Source organism: Labrus bergylta, chromosome 13 (genome assembly GCF_963930695.1).
Source record: "Labrus bergylta chromosome 13, fLabBer1.1, whole genome shotgun sequence".
NCBI lineage: Eukaryota > Metazoa > Chordata > Actinopteri > Labriformes > Labridae > Labrus > Labrus bergylta.
The window spans coordinates 29509325-29533791 of record NC_089207.1 but is presented as its reverse complement, the minus strand read 5'-3'; the positions used below and the strand labels follow the sequence as shown (position 1 = coordinate 29533791).

The 24467-nt window shown below is 40.2% G+C and overlaps 1 protein-coding gene across 1 annotated transcript; it reads left to right on the top strand.

Moving 5' to 3' along the window:
- On the top strand, positions 1 to 11873 carry cog3 (component of oligomeric golgi complex 3). Its single transcript, XM_020634491.3, has 23 exons — positions 1 to 204; positions 482 to 628; positions 712 to 773; positions 1061 to 1226; positions 1768 to 1842; positions 2247 to 2339; positions 3301 to 3426; positions 3520 to 3600; positions 3687 to 3730; positions 3835 to 3961; positions 4426 to 4517; positions 4800 to 4939; positions 5675 to 5835; positions 7239 to 7347; positions 7433 to 7551; positions 7668 to 7757; positions 8391 to 8511; positions 8800 to 8888; positions 9009 to 9143; positions 9548 to 9623; positions 9767 to 9894; positions 10531 to 10629; positions 10799 to 11873. Exons 1-23 carry the CDS (start codon positions 37 to 39, stop codon positions 10826 to 10828), a joined length of 2478 nt encoding a protein of 825 aa, XP_020490147.2. The 5' UTR covers positions 1 to 36; the 3' UTR covers positions 10829 to 11873.
- The last annotated feature ends 12594 nt before the right edge of the window (positions 11874 to 24467 follow it).

Sequence of the window (24467 nt, the reverse complement as noted above, 5' to 3'; positions counted from 1 at the left end):
GTGTTGCTGCTGACGTTGGTGCTATACAAAGTGACGATGGCGTTCACCGATCAGTCCCTCCTGGATCTTACAGATAAAGAAACCCGGGAGAAACTGTCGCTATGGGATCGGCGCACTGGTGCCATGGCCCCCCTCACGGAGAAACAAATGGACTCTGTCCTGGAGATCCGAGTGGTAGCTGAAACGCTTTATATCCCGTCAGAGGTGAGCTGTTACTCCGGAGCAAGCTAGCTAGCTAACAGGGTTGCTAACTTACTTTCTGAACGTCAGTGATGTTACATTAAGTCTGAAGCTGCCCTTGTTTGGCCTTTATTCACCTTTCTTAAATGTAAACATGATATTTAAGTGAACATATCTCGAAACGTTAAATTGTAGGCTAACTAGCTGGCTTGTACTTCGCCACGTCGAGCCGTCCAGCTAGCTTCATCTGAAAGCTTGTTGTGTATGTAAGGGAATAAGAAAGTGCTGGTTCTTTTTGCAGTTGCCAATTGAGGACTTGTGCAGCCTTTCGTCGAGGTCTTTGCAGTCCTCCTTCACAGCGACTGTACCCGCGTCCACAGAGGACGTCCTGCTGAAGGGTTTCCAGAGCCTCCATATGGAGAGTGACAGGATAGAAACTGCACAACAGGTGACAACAGTCATGTAAACTCTCAGACAGATTGTGCCACAATAAGATGACTGATTTTAACACACTGATAATCTGTCTTGCAGTTTTTTGCCTGGTTTGCCAATTTACAGGCAAACATGGACCAGGAGGAGAATGAGAAATACAGGTGCATTAATGTTTATTTTATGTTTCTGACATTGTGGTGATCATAGTGAGTATTGGCTGTATGCATGTTTAGAGGGAGACCGGCTGAGAGTAAGGCAGCTGATATTTACACTGTATAGACGTACTGTATGACAGCATGCTCTACATTAAACAGCATCCTCTGTTTTTCTCCTCTGCTCTTTGTCAAAACATAATAAAATCACTGCTCAAACAAACTAGTAGCTAGCTTCATTGATCACCTCGTCTTTCCTTTAGCAAACAGATAATATGTCTGTCCTCTCCCCTCAGGAAAACCAGAGATGATCTGTACTGCTACCAGGAACAATGCGATGCTATTCTGAAGGATTGCTGCACTGCTTTGGAGCACTTGGACTCTCTTCAGAAACAGTACCTGTTTGTGTCCAATAAGACCAGCAACCTGCATGAAGCCTGTGAAAAGCTCCTAAAAGAGCAGGTAAACTGCCTGCTGTTGTTTCAATCATCTATTAACCTGAGCCACGTGATCAGCTGATTATTAAGAGTTGAGAAGTTGGAAAAGTTGTGTTGTTACTGCGTGTGTTTTAGCTATAGTTCAGGGCAGACAGAGCATGATGCATTGCACCCAAAAACACAGATTTATCCGTCACATCTATACGGTCTATACTTTTGGGCTGCTTTGAATTGTGTAAAAACAAATGTGGTAACACGTCTCACCAGAAATGACTAGATATACAGAACAATATCTAGTTCAGAACACCATGACATAGATAAAGGCTTGTGTGAATAGACAAATCAAAACCATTCCCCCGGCTCCTCATTCTCTCTGTTCTATGTTTAATATCTTATTTACACAACAGTTTTCAGCTCCTCTCCAGGATCACAGCTTGTGTTCACTCACATGTAGTAAGGGTTGTTGGAGGGAAGCTGGACTGAACTGGATTTGACCATTTCTGAAATTAAACTGTCATGATGTAATATGTCAACTGTGGTTTGTTGTTTTGTTTTCCCTCTTGCAGTCAGAGCTGGTTGACCTGGCAGAAAGCATCCAGCAGAAACTTTCCTATTTTAACGAGTTAGAAAACATAAACACGGTAGGCTGGTTTTATTTCCTTGTTTACATCTTATAACTTTAAATCAGTTCACTTATGCATTATATATCTGTCGTACTAATTCCATTTGAACTTGTTTATTTCAAACAAGCGGCAGTAATGTCCCAGATTAAAATCATTCTCCGACGCTCTTGGATGTCGGCTACATTTCCAAAGTAATAATCTCTAGAAACAGATTTAATAGAAAGTACTCGGGACATTTTGACTCTAAATAGTTTTCAAAATAGAATGTGGCTTTAGAGATGTACTTTGGTCTGTTTTCATAGTCAACCCTCGTCTCTGAGAGTAGTTACTTTTAAATTAAAATATGTTGCTGACTTTAAAGACAAAGGGGTGGAGGCTTTTAATTGTTGGAAGTATTTTAAGCCTCTTATTTGTCTTTGCAGAAACTGAACTCGCCAACCTTGTCTGTAAATAGCGAAGGCTTTATACCGATGCTCTCAAAACTGGATGACTGCATTGAATACGTGTCTTCTCATGTAAGTAGCTTGTAACCCTGTCTGTGTAGATCCTGTTTCATTAGTGTCATTGAATCAATCATTACATCATGTTTGTAAGCTGTAATTGTGTATGAATGCTTTCCATCAAATGACAGCATTCTAATGCCTACTGTACTTTAAAGGTCACATTATATATTCATCATATTATAACCAGTGTAAATAAGTCTCAGAGCTCCCCTTTAACATGTCTGTGAAGTTGTTATAAATGTATTTGATCAGGTCTATAAACCCCTCTAATTCAGCCCTGCTCAGAACAGGCTGTTTCTGTGCCTGTACCTTTAAATGCAGGTGCACTGTGTAATGCTGCATTCGTGGTCCAAGTTTCCGAGTTTGGAAGTCGTTCTTCCAACTTCAGTGTGTTCACGTGATTTCAGTTCAGAAAGTCGCAATGTTGTAACAACATCACAAAAAGGCGTTGATGCTACGAATGAGATCAGTGAAAAGTAACTGTTAAAAGTTACACTTGACCAAAAAGTTGATTTGCGATAAGTGAATTAATAAATAAATAAAAAGTCTGTTAACATTAAAACATATTTTGCCCCTGGGAAGTCGGGCACCTAATTATTTTCCAACTTTTTCTGTGTTGTTGTTCCGACTTGAGCAGGTGTTCATGTGTATTTTACAACTCGGAAGCTCGTTTTTTCGATGTTTCTGACACCACATGAATGCACCATTCCCCAACTCCCCAACTTCTCTCATGATTGTGGGATTTGTTGTTCAGTTAGGGACAAATATTAGTGTTTGAAAGACATGGTCAAGTGTATTCAGCAAAATATGTGACCATTAGTGTTTTTTTAAGGGGGGGGGGGGGGGTTTGAAGTTTAAAAGAAGGACTTTAAAATACATTTCATAACTGCAGAGCGTATAACCTTTTATTAAAGATCTTATATCTGCTCACAATTCAAACTGTCTAACATTTGTGTCTCTCTGTTGTTTGCAGCCAAATTTCAAGGACTATCCCGTTTATTTAGCCAAGTTTAAACAATGTCTTTCTAAAGCTATGCACTTCATGAAGATCTACATTGTAAACACGATGCAGAATCTCACCAACCAGTTAACAAAAAGGGTAAGAAAAGTCCCCTCTTCTTTACTGAGGCATGGATACTTTATGTGCACAGTCCAATAAGTATGACTCATCGTTTGTTTCCTGCTTCTTTAGGATCCAATGGGCTTGACCAATGCAGACAACGCCTTTACACTCTTCTATGTTAAGTTTAGAGCAGCTTCACCTAAAGTCAGAGTGAGTATTAAAATGAGTTGATCTCTCACGTGATGCTTTGTTTAAGTAATAAAATCTAATAACATAGTTTCTTTTTCTCCCGTCAGTCACTGATTGAGCAGATAGAACAGCGAGCAGAGAAGATTCCAGAGTGAGTTTAAACATTCCTCCAGAATGAAACAGTATCAGCATGCCTCACCGGTCTTTCCTCCCTTCTTCAGCTCAATTCATTTCTTCTCATATTGATGTGAGCAGATACCATCAGCTGCTGGATGAAGTGCATCAGTGCTACCTGGATCAGAGAGAGCAGCTCCTCAGTCCCAGCATCACGTCCACCATTACTGACCTGACCAACCAAAACATTAAAGACCACTGTGCCCTGGTATGATCTTTTAAAGTACAACTTTTCCTTTTTAGATATTGTAAGCTGACATTTGAGCTTCGGGAACATTCCCTAGCATTGTCCCTGTGGGATTGTTTTGTGTGGGTTTGGAACAAACTGAGAAGCTGCGCACATGATAAATGAGTGTAACCTGAGGGTGTGTGCTGCAGGCATCTCAGGCACATTTTTTATTTATTCTGTTCTCAAGTGAATCTCTGTGCAAAGCTTGTTTGAATAGTCTGACATGCTCCTCTAGTGTATAAAAATGTAACTGACCTAAAGGTTGATGCAGTATTTCTGCTAAGAAAATCTTAATATAATTTGATACTTGAGAATGAACTGATCTAATTTAGTAACCTGGAGAGACTTTGTTTTTGATGCTTCTGTGGTATTTAAAAGAAAAAGACTTTGCTAATTGGCGTGTGCGTGTGCGTGTGTGTGTGTGTGTGTGTGTGTTCTCGCAGGTTCGCAGTGGCTGTGCCTTTATGGTTCATGTGTGCCAGGATGAACACCAACTGTACAATGAGTTCTTCTCTAAACCTTCATCCAAGCTGGAGTGAGTATTGCCCGCTGCACTGGTCACACACACACTGGTTTGTCATCAACTTTAAGCACACATGCAGGCAGCTGTTTGTTTAAGGTGGTAACGTTTCAAACTGCATAACAGACCATTATAGCTTGATGTGCTATTTACACAGAATGAGATGACATGACAATTTGAAACGGTTTCAATGAACTACCTTCGTTCTAGAACATGAAGTAGATCTCAAAGCTGGAAATGAACAGAAGTGTAATTTTAGACTACAAAGCATTTAAACGGTGCTTAATCTCTTGACAGCGAGCTGTTAGAGAAGTTGTGTTTGTCCCTGTACGATGTCCTCCGGCCTCTAATCATCCACATCATCCACCTGGAAACGCTGTCGGAGCTCTGCAGCATCCTCAAGAATGAGATGCTGGAAGACCACGTTCACAATAACGGTGAGTGAGAGCTGCTGCTCTGTTCAAAGCTTCTCATTTGTCATGTATGGATTTACTCTGATACCGCTGTTCTGGAGTTTAGGGATTGATTTATTGCAGTTTGGACCTGACTTGACTTTGTGAATCCCTAAATGTGTGATGAAAAAAAACGAGGTAAAGACAACTTAAGACCTGGACTTCTTCTATGTGGAGTTTGGACATTGTTAGCTGATGTTGTATTGTTGTCCAGAGGCTGGTTAGCTGCTCCATTTGTTTGGAGTCTTGTGCTAAGCTAAGTTAGCCAGCTGCTGGAGTTAGCTTCATAATGACTGTACAGATTTGAGTGTGGTCACAGGATCCCTTTTCAGACTGCGTTTCGCCTCCGTTACTACCTCCGAGCTCAGTACAGAGGGAGGAACACTTTACACCATTACGCCTCCACAACATTCATATTGAAGGAGAAACAACACAGTGGAGTAAATATCTAGCCTTGAAATAGCAGACTGAACAGGGCTATCTTTAGTCAAGTTCTGTACGTTAACCTTTTTTTAAGTTTCTCAGGAGGAGTTTTTGAGATCTGAGGTTAACTCAAGTGGGCAGACATCTGAGGATACAGTTGAGCCTGTGCAGTTAGATTTGATAACTAACTGAATGTGTGTCTTTAGAAGCAAGTGTTGGATCAGAAGGCCAAAGTTTGGGGTGGGTTTTGTTTCAGGTTTCTCCCTGTAAACTGACCCTCTGTGTGCTTTTCTGCAGCTACGCAGCTGGGGGCCTTTGACGCCTTAGTGAAGCAGATGTTGGAGGATGTCCAGGAGAGGCTGGTCTACAGGACTCACATTTACATCCAGACTGATATCACAGGCTACAATCCAGCTCCGGGGGATCTTGCCTATCCTGAGAAACTAGAGATGATGGAAGTAAGTCTTGTCTTCTGATTATGGTAATGGATGTACTTTTTAGTATCTCAAAAACAAGAACTCCCACTAATCAGAGCCAGTACAGCTTCTCCTCGAGAACTTTTGAACAACTTGGAAATAATTATGGCTCCAAAAAATGAATACTTCCATACCAGCCTTCGTTCCCCGAGCTTTGGATGATTTCTAAGCTATTTGTTATGACATAATAAGTATAACTGTCTGTCCTTTAAACTTAACCTGAAAAATTGAGCCTTGTCAGGTCAACATTGAGATCAACCAATGCACTAAAGTTCATAAAAATTTTTTAAAACACTATGTTATTGTCTATCTATGTTAGTGGAATTTTTTTTATCTTTTGTTAACTTTTAAAAACCTGAACATTCCTTAAAAAAGGGAGAAAATAAAATGACTCAACATTCTAAATCTAGACTCACAAAATATTTAAAATGCTTTATTTGTGTTCTTTTATTTCATGTTTATTTGTAAAGGGACAATGGAGCAAGTCAACTGACGCCACACACTACAGCATGTATGGCCTAAGCTCATTTGTCAATGCCCGTCCTTATAGAGTCTATAAAAGACGTCAAACATAGATACACAAAAAACCAAACCAAACAAGCACAACAATAAACAGACAGAACAGTACAGGATACAAACCGTCAAACAATCAGAGTAAAACAGGAAGTGGACGAGCACACATGACCACAAGACGGGTCCTCTTTAAAAAAAAAAAAAAAAAAATTGTACAACTTTAAAGTTTTTCTCCTAAAACTAATGAATGGCTGATAATATATTGCTGTCTGTCACATCTACACAGTTTGAATAATTTCAATCCTTAATACCTTTAAATAGCTCAGATGAATCACCACACCTTTGCCCCTGTGAAGTATAAATATGGATGAAAAAGAGAAATGTGGATGGATGAATATTCATACAGTCCTCACCTCTATAAAATCTGATCTGTATCAGGTCACTTCAAAGCAAATCTAAAACATGTTAATGTAAGGCTCCACATGTCTGCAGGTAGTCTGGCTCACCATGGATTCAGGAGTAAACACACTTCATACATTTCACAGGCACTTCTTTGTGATGCTGCCGTTGGTACAGATCAGGTTTAAAAACAGTGGGAAAGCCAAGGCTGTGGACAGCTTCTCTGGCTGCTGATATGTCTTGTGGGATGTAAAAAAAAACACCACATGGATCTGTTAGCCGGATTAAAATCTTGATATTCATCAGAGGGATAACTTCATTTTTTTATGTTTTTGTACTTTTTTTTTCCCCCCACCATGAAATTTCCAAGACATGTTTTTTTTCTAGTTTACGTTTATCTCATTTTGATTCACAAATAACATGGAACTTTTTATTTTAATGTAGTCTTTCTTTTCCTTCTCTGTCTTCAAAAGAAAATCGCTCAGAGCCTCAAAGAGGAGCAGATGAAGCAGATGTCGCAGGAGTCCATGTTCTCCGACGTCCAGCTTGAGGATCCCGACGGTCGAAGGAACAGTAATGCTGGTGCGTGTTTCCACAATGTGACACTTGATTTAAAATGTTGGTGTTATTGTCATTTGCCTCACAGCTTCTTGTACCTGAAAAACAGGGAATGTAGAAGCGTCAAGCCTTCAGACGTCTATCTCTCCTGCTGATCTGCACGGCATGTGGTACCCTACCGTCAGGCGGACTCTGGTTTGTCTGTCCAAACTCTACAGATGTATAGATGTGAGTTTCCTTCTCTTATTTAGCTCATTTATGATGTCATGATGTGTGGTGTATAGTTTTCCAGCTTTTGAATATCTAACTCACACGTGTCTTGCTGTGCCTTGTTCTTTTTCCAGAGAGCAGTCTTCCAGGGTTTATCTCAAGAAGCCTTATCTGCCTGCATCCAGTCCCTGCTTAAAGCCTCAGATATCATCCTTAAAAACAAGGTTGGCACACACGCTTGAGACTGGAGTTTTGTTCTCACTTGTCCCAGAAACTTCTGCGACTTATTGTTATCATGGCAGCTGGTAAATGTGCCTCTTTTTTTGACATAGTAAACAAGATTAGTTCCCTCATAGATAAAATGGGATCTGTTATTTAAATTCCTCGCGGCTGCAGGATCCTTAACTAAAGCAGCTGGGATGTCATCGCGAGCTTATTTTAATGAGCGCTTCATTATGCTCTGCAGAGTGTTCAGCAGACCGTCCTTTATTTATGGGCTTCTCTCACCTTCAAATTTGCCGTCTATCCGTGCTAACCGGCCCGTTTCAACCCAACGCTTCAAATGAAGGCGGCGTCATCAATCTCACAGGGCTTGTTCCCACTCCCCGTGTTGATGTCTTTGTCCAACGTTTAAGTCGCCAGCTGAGCAATAAACGGCTTCAGTTTCTTCTTTTGTTGTCACAGTGATGCGTCCCTTTCCCAGCCCACTGTTAATCAGCAGTTATTAATTAGACACATTCCCTTATCTTCTCTAAAGCTGCTGTTTTATGCTCTGTGAAGCTTGGATAGTCGGCACATGCTCTTTTGTGCTGGCTGCCTGCAGTGTGGATTTAACAGTGTGCTATCACTTTCCGTAGACGCAAATAGATGGGCAACTTTTCCTGATCAAGCACCTGCTGATAATGCGCGAACAGATTGCCCCATTTCACACCGATTTCGCCATCAAGGAAATCTCACTGGACCTGAAGAAAACGCGAGGTAAGATAATTAAAGGTGCAGGGAACATTGGTGTTCAGCTCCATAAAAGCCAGTCATTACATCCTCATGCTCATTAAGCAACTTGTGCCTATCACATGCACCAGTGGCAACAATTAATGTGGAAATGACAGTGTAATCCGACACCATAATGTACATTAACTGATGGCTCACAGGGCAAGCTCGCTCTTCCCATCATCCTCATCACAGTCAAGGTCATATTTAATTTGTAGCACTAGGGGGCACTGTAATTCTACACCAGCCCAGATTAAATCTCTGCTTTGTCTTTAGATGCTGCCTTCAAAATTCTGAACCCCAAGCTTGTTCCCAATTTCTTCCGACTTAACAGCCACAACGCCATACTTGAATTCCTGTTGGAGGTAGTGTTTTTATTTCCTTTTTTTATCAAACATGTGATGCACTTGATGCACTTTGATAGCAAACCTGCCTTTGGGAAATGCCACTTGAGAGTGCTAAAGCTTTTTGTCTTTTGCCCTCAGGGGACTCCGGAGATAAAGGAGCACTACATTGACTCGAAGAAGGACGTGGACCGACACCTGAAGTTCAGCTGTGAGCAGTTCATCCAGCAGCAGACTCAGATCTTTGTGGGGAACCTTGAGGAGTTTCTCACCAAGGTAACTATTCCAGCGAGGGAGGACCTCGTCTCAGGGCAGCTACAGATCCACCTGACCTTCCATTTTTCAACATTTACCTCTTTAAAAAAAAACAAATCAATCCTTTTCAGAGTTTTTTTTTTTTTTACCAAGACATCAAATATGTTGTCAAGTATTCACGTCTGTGTGTGCCTGTGCTGCGATCTCTTACAGTGTTGTGTTATTGTGTGTTTTGAGAAATCGTTTAGTGCACTTGTTGTGCACACATAATTAGTTTCCAGTCTTGTTTTCTGTCTTACTCACTCAGTTTTCCAGTATAATTTAAGTTTGACAAATTGGCAGCACAGGTTTTTGTGCTTGTTTTCCCTACCTCACAGTCAAGTCTTTTCAGTTTGTGATGTTTTGTTTTGACTCTTTGCACTCAGGTTGCAGCTCTTAAAACGATGGCTATCCAAGGCGGTCCCACATACAGCCTGTCTCAGCAACCTTGGGCACAACCAGGTAAGATTTGTCTCAGGAAAAAAAAGAGCCACCGGCATCCCGCTGTAATTCATCATAACTTGTATCGCAAAAGCTAGAGGGCATGTCAATGTTTTTGTCTTTTTTTCTGACCCCCTTTTTTTCTCTCTCTCTTCTCTCTTCAGCAAAGATCAACGATATAGTGATGGCTACCTACCGGGTGATGAAGAGCAAGCTGCCAAGCACTTTACAAAGCATGTCCTTGTACTTAGCCAACAGAGACACAGAGTTCATCCTTTTCAAGCCAGTCCGGGTGGGTGGCAGGAGCGCTCGCTTGTTGCATGTATCGCATGAGTCAATTTCTTTTCAAGTCATTGTTTAAGCTCAAAGAATCCTTCATGCAGTGTTTACATGGCAGGAATGTAATGTGCTGGAGCTCTGAGGTCCTGTAATAATTAACGTAATTGAAACAAATCTGTATTAGAGGTTATTCACATGTATCACCAAAGAGTTGAAGTCAGAAATGGAAAGGCGTGTTTGTTTCCGTCTCCTCATACATGGATGATTTATTGTGTAGCCATGTGGGCAGACTTCAGCTTGTAAACAAACCTTGCACTGCATCAGAAATCATTGACATCACATTTATTCATTTGCCTGGGTAGTAAAAAGCCTGTCAATCAATTTAGGAGAGACAAAAATAACAATCCTGTGTTTGAGTCCTCCTCCCTGGCTTTAAATTATCAGCAGGATTGAACTTCTAATAGAGAAATCTTTGCCTGTGTAGTCCTCATCAAGGTGCCAGGTTGGGCTGAATGAAGGAGAAACAAAATACTCTGGTTGACATGGAAACAAGATTGCAGGGGGACATAGGCCAGATGGAAATGTAGTATTAATTTCCCTCCAGCTCTCAGTAATAGGATGACTCTTTTTCCTCCTCTCTCTCCCCTAGAATAACATCCAGCAGGTATTCCAAAGACTGCACGCCTTGCTTCAGGAGGAATACAGCGGAGAAGACCTTCAAATCATCGCCTGTCCATCTCTGGAGCAGGTACAGTACTGTCGGATTAGCACAGCCCCAAGCAGCCTGACATCATTTTAATAATGCAACATCCAAAACTGCTGAGAGCCACTTCAGTGAAGAAACAGATAACGAGCGCCGGCTAAGTCACGGTGAGCACTCATGTTTTTTTTTTTTTTTTTTTACGCCTCTCTTTCAGATTAACCTGCTGCTGTCTGTGAATAAGTAATGTGCCAGTTTGGTGCACATGTGACGCCGCTGTACATCGTCTGGATAGCGATTGGATGTTGCAACTGCAGCCATAACTGTGTGAGCAGTGAGCTCGAGTAGGCGAGATGACCAGAGATCTGCACTTAAGCTGCAGGCTCGGACTGGAAGCGCTGAAGTGACGGCGTTAAAAAAAAGATCCCGCACAAGGCCAGAGACTCTTTGATAGAGGCTCAAGTAGCCACTGGTATGTCGAGGTCCAGGTATTCATCTTGAAGTCCATAACAAACTTGGAAGTGCGGGGTGTTATTTTGGGTACTGAGCTCGATTTGTTTGAGGTGATGTTGTGGTGCGGGTTCTTTTCACAAAGGAGAAAAATCCATTTGGACAAGGCTGCTTTGCTTTTAACACCAAATAGGTTTGAATTAAAAAGAATTTGCGCAGTATGTGGGGACTAGGGGTGTGAGTAATATGGAGAGTGTTCACACAAGGACACTTTGGGTACCAAATAGAGGCACTAAAGGGTTGTTCATCAGCCAGGTAGCTAATGGCCAGTAAAAGGTGGGCTTGCATTCAGATGCCTGGTTTAGTTTCTCCTCGGCGGGTTTGAAGGAAAACAAGAGAAAAATATTTTAATCCCTCTATTTAAAAAAAAAAATGTAACAGACTGTAACATTTAGCTGAACTCCATGGTGGCTTGATGTTCTACAGGATGCTCATGTCCAACAGGTTCTCCTCTCTGATCCACCTAATGAGTCTTCCACATTTATTCTTTTGAATGTTTTTGTAATTCTGCTGCAGATATGTAAAATACTACAATGAAATCTTGTGTTTTCTACCTTTTTTTTTTATACATAGGCTGATTAAACCGTATATGCTTTTACTCTGGCAAAAATAGTGGATGGTTGACCTTGACAGTTGTGCACAGTGTACTATATGATTTATGGGTATGTTTCCTCAGAGCAACAAAAAGTAACAGGACACTGTAATAGTTGCTCTAATGTGTCTACATGTACAGTTCTACTATTTATGAGCATTCTGATTAAAAAAGAAAGGTTAACAAAGTCCTTTTGGTTTTATTCCTAGAGGCTCTTTTTGTCATTGCATTCAGATACTCAGGACACTTCAGTACGAGTGACTTCACAGAAATTAGAAACTGCCATTCAAGGACATCATTGGCTTTAGGGGGTCTTTTTGGCAGACTGTTGCTGCTTCATTGGCAGCCGCTGCCTTTCCATCTGTGAGATGAGGCTTTGCTGGGGCTTGACCTTCCGTGGACTGACAGCCTTTTGATAGGTGATGAGGGACTGCATGTTCTGGAGCAAGACATTGATCTCTGCACTCTTCTGGCTGCAGAGACCTCTGAAGCATGTCGGGGCCCCGCCAGCGCTAGACCTTTTGCCTTGATTTAGCAGCGACAGTGAGGAAATATAAAGCGAAGCAGAATCAATGATTTAGCCTGAGATTGGATCTACTCTTTACATGTCTTCTATCTCTGCTTTTGGCTACAAATGAATATTGATACCACACTCACTTGCTTTCAATTATGGCGCTGCGTTTAACCATATACAGTGTTCAGTAGAGGTGAAGCTGATGCAGATTTGATGCAGTAGCTGGATTAGGATCTCAGTGTTGGCCAGAGAGACTGGAAGGATAGGTCTTTATGATGATGCTTCCTGTACATACAGATGCAATATTTCTTTAAATCGGCAGGTTTGTCCCCTTGGAGTCATGCTCACCCTACAAAGAAGCAGCTTGAGAACAAAAAGCCCCTCCGAGGTTTTTCTGTGTAAAGTCAGATTTCTTCCTGCTGCTGATTCAGGTAATAAAGTAAAAGTGCCTCTACATGAACAAGAGATAATAAAATGATTTCAAGGACCAAAATAATTAATGGCAACCACTGAACTGTGCTTTGAAATCAAATATGAAGGACTATTAAATAATCAACTGCACCAAAAAGCCGAAGTCGTGATAGGAACAGCTTCAGAGGCTTGACAACATAGATGAACACACCAGACTAGAAAGGCTAAAACAAGATGAGCAAGCCTTCCTGATAGATAGTTTGTGGTAAAGATGTAAGAATAAACCATGAGGTGTTCATGATCGACTTAAAGCTCACATAATCAAAATACACTTTGACCATGTTTTTCATTAAAACTCATATACAGTATGTCTCTAGTCTGTCTACAAACCCCCGTACTATAACAAAAGTCCATCCTCTCCGTCTTTTGCCAGCTTTTCATAATATTTTCGCTTAAACCAACCATTTGGAGATTTTCCCTCAATGACATCACAAAGGGCAGTAACCCCTCCCCCAGGTTGGTGTCTCTGCCACAGCTAGGTGTTTGTTCTGCCCTCTGAGTCTGCCTTCTCCTATCAACAGTAGAGCATGGAGTGAGAAAGTCCATGCCACATCCCCATCCAGAGAGGGGCGTGGTCAAACACAGCTCATTTACATTTAAAGGTACAGACACAGAAACAGCCTGTTTTGAAGCAGGGGGGTTTATAAATAATCCTATACAGAGTGGATTTTTGGCAAGAAACTTCACAGACAAGTTTTAGGGAGCTCTGACACATATTTAAACTTGTTGAAAAGGAGGAGAATATGTGACCTTTAAAGGCTATCTAACCTTTCCATCAGGATGAATCAGAATAGCTATGACCAGTTTCTGTAGCTTTTTTTTTCTACAGTTATACTTCAAATGTTAAAATTGTGACTTCAACATCTGAAATACCCTATCTCCACAATTAGAAAATATATTAGAGTTTCATAATTTCTCTTTCAGTGAATAAAACGTGTTTATTTGCGGTTGAGGCCCGGTCATATGTAGGGTTTTTTTTTCGTGTCCTATTTTGCAGTCCAAGTTGTGAGGGCATGCAAAGATAAGTAAATGTAATCTTCCTGAGTTGGGCCTATCTGTCTGTGTTGGATGGAGTTTGTGTAACCTGCTTTAGGGCTTCGACGATCTGAGCCCTTTTCAAATTTCAAACCTTTCAACCTGCGGTGTATCATGGAAGAACGAAGCAACAGAGATTCAATGGCATATAAATTTAATTAGAAAAACTATTTAATGGTGGAAGCCAATAATGGACCCAGAGCGGTTTTGACCTTTGATCTTTCTGCTTCGCATGGGCCCCCATCTGTCACGCTTTCTTCAGCGATAACTGCTGCGCCCTTCAGCCAAATCTCTGATAACTTCCATGACTTCTTACAGCAGAAAAGCTGACACAAAGAAAGAAAGAAGGGGAGAGGACTCGTACATGCAGCAACACTTCTAAACTCTTACTTCTGTTTTTCAGACATTTGTCTTGTAATATTTTTAACATTTATGAATATTATCAATCAAAACTATCTCCTATGGAAGCCGTCAGCTGCTAATTCCAACACATAACCATGGTTAATTATTTAAACTTAACAATTGAATGCCTCATACTTCCACATTGAATTATTTATTTACTTTGAATAGTGTTGAAAATGACTTCACATGTTTCTACTTTTAAACATCTGTGGTCCAATAAATGGTCTTTCACATTAAGCTCATGAATTTATGAACTTTAAGAAACCAACATTCAACCTTTGAATAATTAGTTAGCTCGATGTGTAATACTTTGATCAAACGATCTTTATTAGATTCATAAAATCAGGTTAAATAGAGATTTCAGGATTTGATACTAAAGATAAATAATCAAGCTTTAATATCCAGGCTATCACAGATACCTTCCTGATACCTTCCTGGACCAAGTCTGGAAGCCTGATAGCTGGAGAGGTGCCAGTCCACTTCCTGAGCACTGCCAAGGTGCCCTTGATCAAGGCACCTAACCCCCCCACCAGCTCAGGAGCGCCCACTGTGGGCAGCCCCCTCACTCTGAAACCTCTCCATTAGTGCATGTCCATAGGATCCCGTGTGTGTATTTCAGCCTATGTTTGTGTAGCATGTTAACTAGACAAAAAAAACTAATTATTATCCAGTAACTGGAAACATTTACTGATCGACAGAATTGCCAGCCGTTCTCATTCTGAACATAGTCAAAGGTTATAATCTGCTAAAATGCTCACGACGACATGGCTTACTGATGTTCGACGATATAGGATCACCGTCTTCATTTCCGCTTGTTAGCATGCTAACATTTCACCAACAGCACACACAGAATGTTTTTTGTCATGAACCAAATAGCCGATGAATTGGAAAATTGAACCTGGTGATGGCGTTACAGTGAAGTCATAAACTCTGCAAAGTCAATGCATCTTGACTTCCATGTGCCACAGATATTTTGTACTAAATTCCTCCATAAGGCGGTTGGTGTTGTCAAGATATTTCACTCTGAACAACACATTAACCACATGACGGCCCCATGAAGGGGAAGTTAGGGCATCACTTCCGTCAGCAGGCTTCATCCTCTGGAGACCTTGAATGTCCATGGAAGTCATCCAGGAGTTGTTGAGGCATTCCAGTCTGGAGCAAACATCCTCTGCGTTCCCCTGAGCCGTTAATGTGCCCAAAAATACAACATCAAGGTTTCCAGCGTGACCTACATAAAAATGACTACCTGGAAATGTCACCTCCTAAATTCAGATTGTCTTTATTGTAAAATAGTAACATGCAATAAAGTAAGTGACATTTCAATTCTCTCATTAAGTATTCAGCCATGGTTAAATGTCATTTGTAGATTGTTAGTTAGCTTATAATTCAACTTCATCGTTCCGTTTCAACTCCAGGCTGCACACACTGAAAAGGAATGTTACGATCTATTCAGCAAACAGCAAGAAAAAAAAGAAGGAAATCACACTTTATTTCAGTTCACACAGTTTCCATTTAACATGAGCGTGTCACCTTATCAACAGCAGTGACACAGGCACTCTCACTCTCTTACCTCTTTTGGGTCACCGCTGTTGGCTATCTGATCATTGGTCACTGGGGGTTGCTTTCGCTGCTGGCAGTGCTCAAAGCAAATGTTGGAAACGTCATGCAGTCACAGCTCTGATGAGCATGATCCACATGAGGTTGGGATCTGAAAAAGTTGTTGGAGCAAAACTACAAAAACACATTTTATGTCTAAAAAGGACACATAGCAGGACAAATCAAGTTAATGAGGGATTCAAATGATGCTTCTATCTTTTAGAAACAGCAGCAGTGACAGGCGAGTTTAGTAACAAGACAAACACAGAAGACTAATTGCAATATTCTATCAGTGGATTCACATTATTTATTGAAAAAGGGGAACAGGAGAAGCTTAGGAAAGAGGGGTTTGCCTCCATACCTTGTCCAGATTAGTTTAAGATTCTTCACTTTCTCCTTGGCAAACTGCGGGAGTTCGGGGACTTTCCTTGCTGTGTGAATCCAACACTTAATTACCTGGGGATATCTCCAACTCAGACTTCATGTTTTTAGGAACGCTCTGAGCAGGAGGAGAAAAAAAACAAAGAGTCTTCATAATTTATTAAATTCTTTGAGGCCTTTAACTTGTGCTTCATGAATAAATCAAACCCATGTCCCTGGATACCATGTCATATCATCTCTCACAAGATAAAAACCCACTCTGTGACAAGGATAGACAAAGACAAGGCTATGAAAAGCTAAATTCAGAGCTGCTTTTGTGATTGTCAAATTATCTCGATAGCGCATACAAAGAACTCATGTATGTTAATAGCATCTGTTCACCATTTGTCTGAGGTCCCTAGTCAAAGTGCATTTTCAAATGTTGGTTTAAACACACAAAAATACACTGCAACGACTTCAGAGAGATCCTTTTCTACTCCAAATGTCACTGCAAGGCTTTCTCTTTGTCAAGGACATCCTGACTGCAGTTGAGTGACAGGGGATTTTACATCCACCAAAACCTCATTGTGAGCTTCTGTTAACCATCTTCTGGGTATGTACCCCACCGTAGCACACTCAACCGCTCAGATTTCAACCTCAAATTCTCCTGAGGAGCTTTTAATGTTTCCTGGATTGGGTATTAATAGTCTGCAAATGCAAAAATGAGTTAATAATTAATAATATTACTTGAGACAAGCACAGTCCTTTGCCAACCAAGGCCAGAGATTCATTGTCAGCATTCAATTTGAGGTAACTGAACCATCTCTGCCCTCTTGTTTCTGTCTCAGTCTTTGCACAGTGTGGATCCTGTTCACAACTTTGCTGTCAAATGTGTAGATTGTCGTATATGTACGTGAGCCTACATTGGAACCAGCCCTTCATTAAGTGTGCAATGAGCCACAACATGAAGTGCAATCCAACTGAAAACGCCTCGCTGTAAGTACAACCTACTGTTCTTCAGCATACTGTAAAAAAACAAACAGTTTTACAGTAACGTTAAGTAAACCTTAAAAAATGTTATTCAGAATGTTCTCTGTGTGAACCTTAAAAGATGTACAGATTGTCAGGATAGGAGTCAAAGTCATGCTTTAGGTCGATTTCTGATCCTGTTCAAACTGAAATGATTTCCATGTTGATTCATAGTCTGTCCCAGATCTTTATTACTTACACTGCTTAGTTTTTTTATTTTTTTTTATTTCAATTATTTTATTTTTATTCATTTTACCCCAAACAATAGACGCAATGCAGACAAGACAGTACCAGCAGCAGTAACATATATCTTTAACCCGTCTTAAAACAGCACCGTACTGACATTCACACCCCCCCCCCCCCCCACCGTCCCGAGCCCAGTGCAAAGCAACATCTAGATGTCATCAAATTCATGTAGAGACAAGAATAATAATAATAGTAATAGAACCGCGGTGGTGATGAAGGGCCCTCGCACCCCTCTGCATGTCGGGGTGTGTTGCGACCGCGGGAGTGCAGCAGCAGCAGAACGTGGCTAAGCAGCAGGCCGTGCAGTTCGATTTGTGTAAAAGTCGTAGTACTGGCATGTTGAAATAGGCAACGTAATGACGATGGATGTAGTACTTACTCTTTGCAGTAGGGGGCACTATTGTTGAAGTTGACTAATGTTATGTCAATGTGTTCAGAGTAATATTTACAGTCTATGGTTCAGAGGCCAACCCTGATCATACAAGTGAAATTTCAATCAGATCAGACAAAGTTTATAGGATGTAGTACTTAGTCCTTGCAGTAGGGGGCACCATGGTTGAAGTTGACTATTGTTGTGTCAATGTGTTCAGAGTAATATTTACAGTCTATGGTTCAGAGGCCAACCCTGATCATACCTGTGAAATTTGAAGCAGATCAGAAAAAGTATCTGAGATGCAATACCGCCTCTTTCCAGTAGGGAGCGCTATGTTAATGGAATAATTGTATTAGGTTAGATGTGATCATGCCAGTCCAGACATTGTTCATGTTAAATTTTGAGGAAATCTGACATTGTATATTGGAGGTAGTACTATTCTGCACTTGGGGGAGCTATGGTTAAAGTTTGTTATTTCTATGTGACTGTGTTCAGAGGCCAACCCTGATTATACCTGTGGAATTTTGAGAAAATCTGACATTGTATATGGGAGGTAGTGCTTAAACTTTGCAGTAGGGGGCGCTGTGGTTACAATTTATTATTGCTATGTGACTGTATTCAGAGGCCAACCCTGATTATACATGTGAAATTTGGAGGAAATCTGACATTGTATATGGGAGAAAGTACTTATACTTTGCAGTAGGGGGCGCTATGGTTAAACTTTATTATCGTTTTGGGATGGTGTTCAGAAGCCAACCCTGATTATACCTGTGAAAATTGGAGCAGATCAGACAAAGTATATGAGATGTAGTACAATGTCTTTCCAGTATGGTGCGCTATGTCAGTTGCCCAATTATATTAGGTTAGATGTGAGCAGGCCAGTATTGAGATGATTCAAGTGAAAATTGAATAAAATGTAAGATTTTACATGGGAGGTAGTACTTAGTCCTTGCAGTAGGGGGCGCTATGGTTAAAGTTGACTATTGTTATGTCAATCTGTTCAGACGCCAACCCTGATCATACCTGGGAAATTTTAAGCAGATTGGAGAAAGTATGTATGATGTAGTACTTTGTCCTTGCATTAGGGGGCGCTATGGTTAAACTTTAATATTGTTTTGTGTCACTGTGTTCAGAGGCCAATCCTGATCATACCTATGTAATTTCTAGAAGATCAGACAAAGTATATAAGAGTTACAGCCACTTCCTGTTTGATGGTGATGTGATTTGTGGACTTCCTGTTGAGTTTTGGGCGTGGGTGGAAGAGGCTTTTTTGTAGGTTTTGTCATGCATAGTAAAATTCAGAATTGTAGGTTCAACGTGCTGCGGGGGCTGAATGTTTGAAATATTGTAGGGGGCGCCATTGAGCCATTAAGCCACGCCCACTCACTTAAACGGTATAAGATGTTTGACTTTACTACCAGGATCATATGTATGAAGTTTCGGGACAGTACGACTATGTTAAGCCCCTGAAAAAAGTACTTCCTGTTTGATGGCGAGCGACGCGCCCGTATGGCGACAGCGTTGGACGTAGGCGTTTGAGCTTGAAAGTCTTGTATGGCCAAGGTGTTAGCATGGTCCACACCAATTTTGAGGGGAAAATGAGCTACCGTGTGCTAATTGAGAAGCAGTAACTTCCTGTTGTCAACAGGTGGCGCTGTGACTAATCAAAAAATGTCAATCATGGATGTGTTCAGGGCGGGTCCCGTATCATGCATGAGAAATTGTAATATGATTGAAGAGTAGATGTCAGAGATATAAGCATTTACTTTTTTGGCAACTTGCCAAAACACTCTAAAAACTTAAAACGCACGTCACGGCCACGCCCTTTGACGAAATAAGAAGCTTAATATGCATACCAATTTTCGTGAGTGTATGTGAAAAAAGCCTTTATGGGGAGGCCATTTTGAAAATTTCAATGGGGCGCCGCTGAGCCATTTTGCGAATTTTTTTCACGAAACCTCCAAAATATCACATTTTTTGCGAGACCTGATGACTGGAAAGTTTGGTGAGTTTTCGGACACGTTCAGGCCCATAAAAGTGGCCGCAAAGAGGAGGAACAATAAAAAGAGGAATAATAATCGCTATGGGTTTCAAGAGGGTCCTCGCACGGTTCGTGCTCGGGCCCTAATAATAATAAATAATAATAATAAAATACTGAGCTAATGATGAAAGAAAGAAAATAAATAAATAAACAAAAACATTCACACACAACAACAATTTAAAAAGCAGCAAAATAAATAAATAAATAAAAATAAAGCCAAAAGACATTAATCAATTAATTAATTAATCAAATTAGGCTTCTACTTGATCCCCCATTATGGGAATATAATCTATAACACGACCCCAAACTTTTTGGAATTGCATTTGTTGTTGTAGTTTTTATTTCTGCTGTTTAAGTATAGTTTATATATTTTTGGCATTTCTATTCTTACCTCTGTTTGCCCACAAGTCAAGGGTCTGCTGTTGGATTCCTTCTCAGATGATGTGCCTGGCTGTAGTTAAAAGTGTTTGGATCTCCTGCTTGGTGATATCCTTGACTCATTGTGGTACAGAGTAAAATGTAAATGGACTGACTACTACTCAAAACACACACTGATGGCAGAGGCTCCTATTTAAAATGTCCATCAAAAGTAACTAATACCATTCATCACACTCCACCACAAAGCAGCTGGAGCAACACACATCAGACCTCTGACTGTAGGAGCTAGGGATCAAACCCTCGCCTTCCGGTTGAGACACACGACTCCACCAACTGAGCTCCAACTGGTGAGTAGAGAAATGTCAGATTAATAAATAAATAAATCCAATAACTAAAGAATGGTCAAATAAACACATACCCTGCATGGCAAAAATAGAAAAATAATAATGGTAGAAACGTTGTATCAGTGTTCTAGAGAATCCGCCTCCTCTTTTATTTGATCTCTTCTCTTAAGTAGTTCTTCTCACCACTGCCATTATTCTCAAACTTGTCTCATTTTGAATAGACAGTGTTTTCTATCATATGCTTTACTTCTTTGAAAAAAACATCTGAATTATCAAACTGACTTTGCAAACTTTGTGTTTGGGGAATAACGTGTTTAATTGTAATGTTGCCATAGAGGAAATGTAAATTTGACTTTAAGAAAAAGAAAAGTAAGGAAAGAAAAATAAATCCATATCTCTGCTGCGTCTTTCTTGAGCTAAATAATTAAGAGGTCTCAGAATCACTAATTAACAGTCCTTCAGTGGGCCTTATATAGAAACTAGATAATAGAAATTAATCATAACACAAGCCTGCAACTGACTTTAACACCAGACTACTTGTAGAAGATAAAAATAATGTTGGCATCAGCTCCAAGTCAATGGAAAATGCTTTGATGTGAAGATCAGGCTCATCTTTGTGCTTCGTGCAGTGCACACACACTGTAGGTAACTTTGAACAGAGCATGAACGTGGTGATAGAAAACACTGTTATGTAGACATTGATGTATCTGTTTTATTTGAAAAAGGAGGCTACTAACAAAGTTTATTAATCATAAGTATCCTGGGGTTTTATTTTGATAAGGTGTGTATCACAAAATTATAAGGAGTGCTGCTTTTGTCATATGTTATCCCTCTGCGTCTGTCAGCCTTACTTCCTCTTGTTTGTCTCCTGAATAACGACAGTGATTTAGAAACTGTGACTCAAAGTTATGCGTGCAATATGAAAAGAAAATGCAATAAATGTAGAGGAATAGCAGCCATTAAAATGTGCTTTAAGCTTCAGAATAAATAAGAGTAAACTTAACTCTAGAAGACATTTTCTATAATGCATGCTCTGGTGAAGTTATACGTGTGTTATCTTCTTTTCTAAATCAATTAGACATAATAAAACATAATATTAACATAATAACCCCCCCCCCCCCCCCCCCTCATGACATCTCGCCGAAGCAAGCAAAAGGAAGCCTTGCCTTCTTCCAGTAAAAACATAAACACAATTCAGGTTTGCATTACGTTTGGAACGGGGCACATGAGGCTTATTTGTGTTAAAAGACAGAGGCATAACATGCAGGGGAAACATCGGGAAGAAATTTCAGTTTTAAACACATGCTGGATTTCATATTTTTCCAAGTAATTGTGTAAGAAGCAGGATGGGAAAAGTTGTGTTTCATCAGAGAAAACAGGCCTATAAAGAAAGGGATGATAGGGGATATAAGTTGACATCTTAAACATTTACTGTTTGCATTTTTTAAATTACCATTTTGGGTGTTTGATACTTTTCCTTGGTTGTGGATTTTGGTCAGATCTTAAAGAATGTGCAACCTTTTGATCCAGTAGATGTCGCCCTTGAGCACCAGCATGAAACCAAAACAAACTTCTTTTTGGCAACCCCTCTGCCACACTGAAGCCATCACTCTCCTAAAGCCACACACCTCAAACCCCCCTCCCCTCGCTTTCACACGAACGAGTAATCAAATGGAGCTCACCATAATTAAGCACCGTTAAGCCCAAGCAGTGGACTAAATTGTCCTAAGCTGGAGCTGCAATAGAGCCTGCATTGTTGTGTTAGCAGGCTAATGCTAGCAAACTTAAGGTAGCTCGTATCTTCACATTGCATGTAAATTGACACAGAATGACTGTGATCTAAATGCTTACTTTACATTCAAATAAGAAGTGAATTTTTTCTTTTATATGCATCCAAACCTGATGTTAACATGGCTCTGAAAACAACACAGCCAGGGGGACTCGTGCTTCTCAATCATTGTAGACAGTCATGACTCAGAGAGACATTTAAATAGGATATGTTTGATTTCCTTTAAGAGAGATATGTACCCTGGATTCTTTTTTTTTTTTTTTTAATATCATTTGTGTCTTCGGTATTGTTATTTTCTTTCGTTAAAACAATCCATTTAGCAATGAATCTTTAATAGCAGATCTTTTGTAAGGAGGAATCTGCAGAAATAATATGTGCTCCATTTGATTCTTTAAAGGAGTGTATATATATATATAGTCGTAATTAAGACAACCCTGGCGTATTCCCCATGGTGATATAACTCTCCAAATTTAAAGTTTGCAGGACATTTAAACTAAAAACTGATTTTAATGTTGAATGAAATGTCTACAAATCTAAAACAGCAGACCCATTCTTCCATATATTCCTCTAAAGCTCAAGCCCTTTACATTCTGATAGTAACAGTGAATGATTATTAGCAGCATATAATACGGTTGTAAAGTGTTACATAGACATCAATAAAATCAGCTTCTGTCAATTCTCTCTTTAATTAGATGGGCCTTTATCCTTTCCAGTGACTGCTCCTTTTCCATTTGTCTGCTAAGACACTGTGTCTACTCTGGGCAATGGAACTGTAATGTTGCTCAGATTTGCAGAGTTGTGGGACATGCAGGTCCAGATCTGGGCGAGCGGAGAGTAAATCTGTGAGCCTTTCATCTGGATATATCTCCCCAGAACTTCTTGCCCTGGCTTGTCATGGTTCTCTGGATAAATGAGCTGCATTAAAAGAAAAAAAAAAGCCATTCTTTTTTGAGCATGGATTGCAAATCATTAATCACAGCTGCAATTTGCTGCACACCGTTGGATATTGAGGCTCCTATTCTGTATGCATTCTAGGAGACACTTAACAAGTAGTTAGTAAATCAGTGCATGTACATCCACAGTGCATTTATCATTACCAACCTTAAGCTACATCTCCCACTGAAGCGTAGTATGTTTAGCTGCTGTGCAAAGGAGATGCAGAAGCAGTCTTGTGAGTGTACGTGAACACTGACGTCTGAGCCCTGGGCAAAGATTAGAGGCATGAAAGGAGGGTTACACACATGTGGGTCAAAATACAATCACTTCCACTGCTACCTCAAAGTTCATGATTCAGTGAAGCAGTGATCTCCAACTGGCATCAGGTTCACCCTTCAGACATTAAAATTAGCAATACTCACAACCTGACCTTTAGCAAGAGAGCAGCAGGTTAATCAAAAAGAAGCCATCTGGTCAAAGAGCCTAACCCTAGTGGTCTTTAAATTAACGTTTACAAAAAATACAGATTCAAATTAAAAATACATTTCTACCTGAATTAGTAAATTAATGGAATTGATTGAAATACACTTAATTGCTTTCAGGTAGACAGTAATATGATAACATTCATTACACAAAAACAAAATCAGTCAGTTTTATATAAAATGCAGCCAGAAGCTGGTTGGCATAAAGACTAGCCTGTATTTAAAGGTGGCAAAATGTACCTGTAATCGCATTAAAAGTTCACCTATAGCAGATATGAAGCACGCGCCATGTACAGAGGCTGTAGTTCTCATTGCAGCTGCAATGGCTTCCAATCTGACTTCAACCCTTTGCTGCATGTCATCCCCCACTCTCTCCCCCTAACATTTCATGTCTCTCTCCAGCTGTCCTGTCCAATAAAGCCAAATGATCTCAAAAAAACTTTTAAAAAATGTTGTCTAATTTGAGTAACCTATAAAGAAAACTTTTAAAAAGTAGCATTTTTACATTGTATCGGAAATGATGTGCCTGACCATAAAAGAGAATTCTGAGGAGGTTATATGAAGCCCAACGAAGGCAGTTGCCATATTGGAAATGTGATCTCAACCTAACTTTTGATCAATCTTAAAACAGCCAAAGAGCTGGAGCTGAGACAGGCTTTTAGCCTCCTTGCGAACAGCTAAAGCGCATCCACCATTCAGTCAGTACATACGCAAATGTATGAATAACTCTGAGGCCAAGGTTTTTTCTGAACCAGGCAGTCAACATGTTTATTTCTGCAGTAATA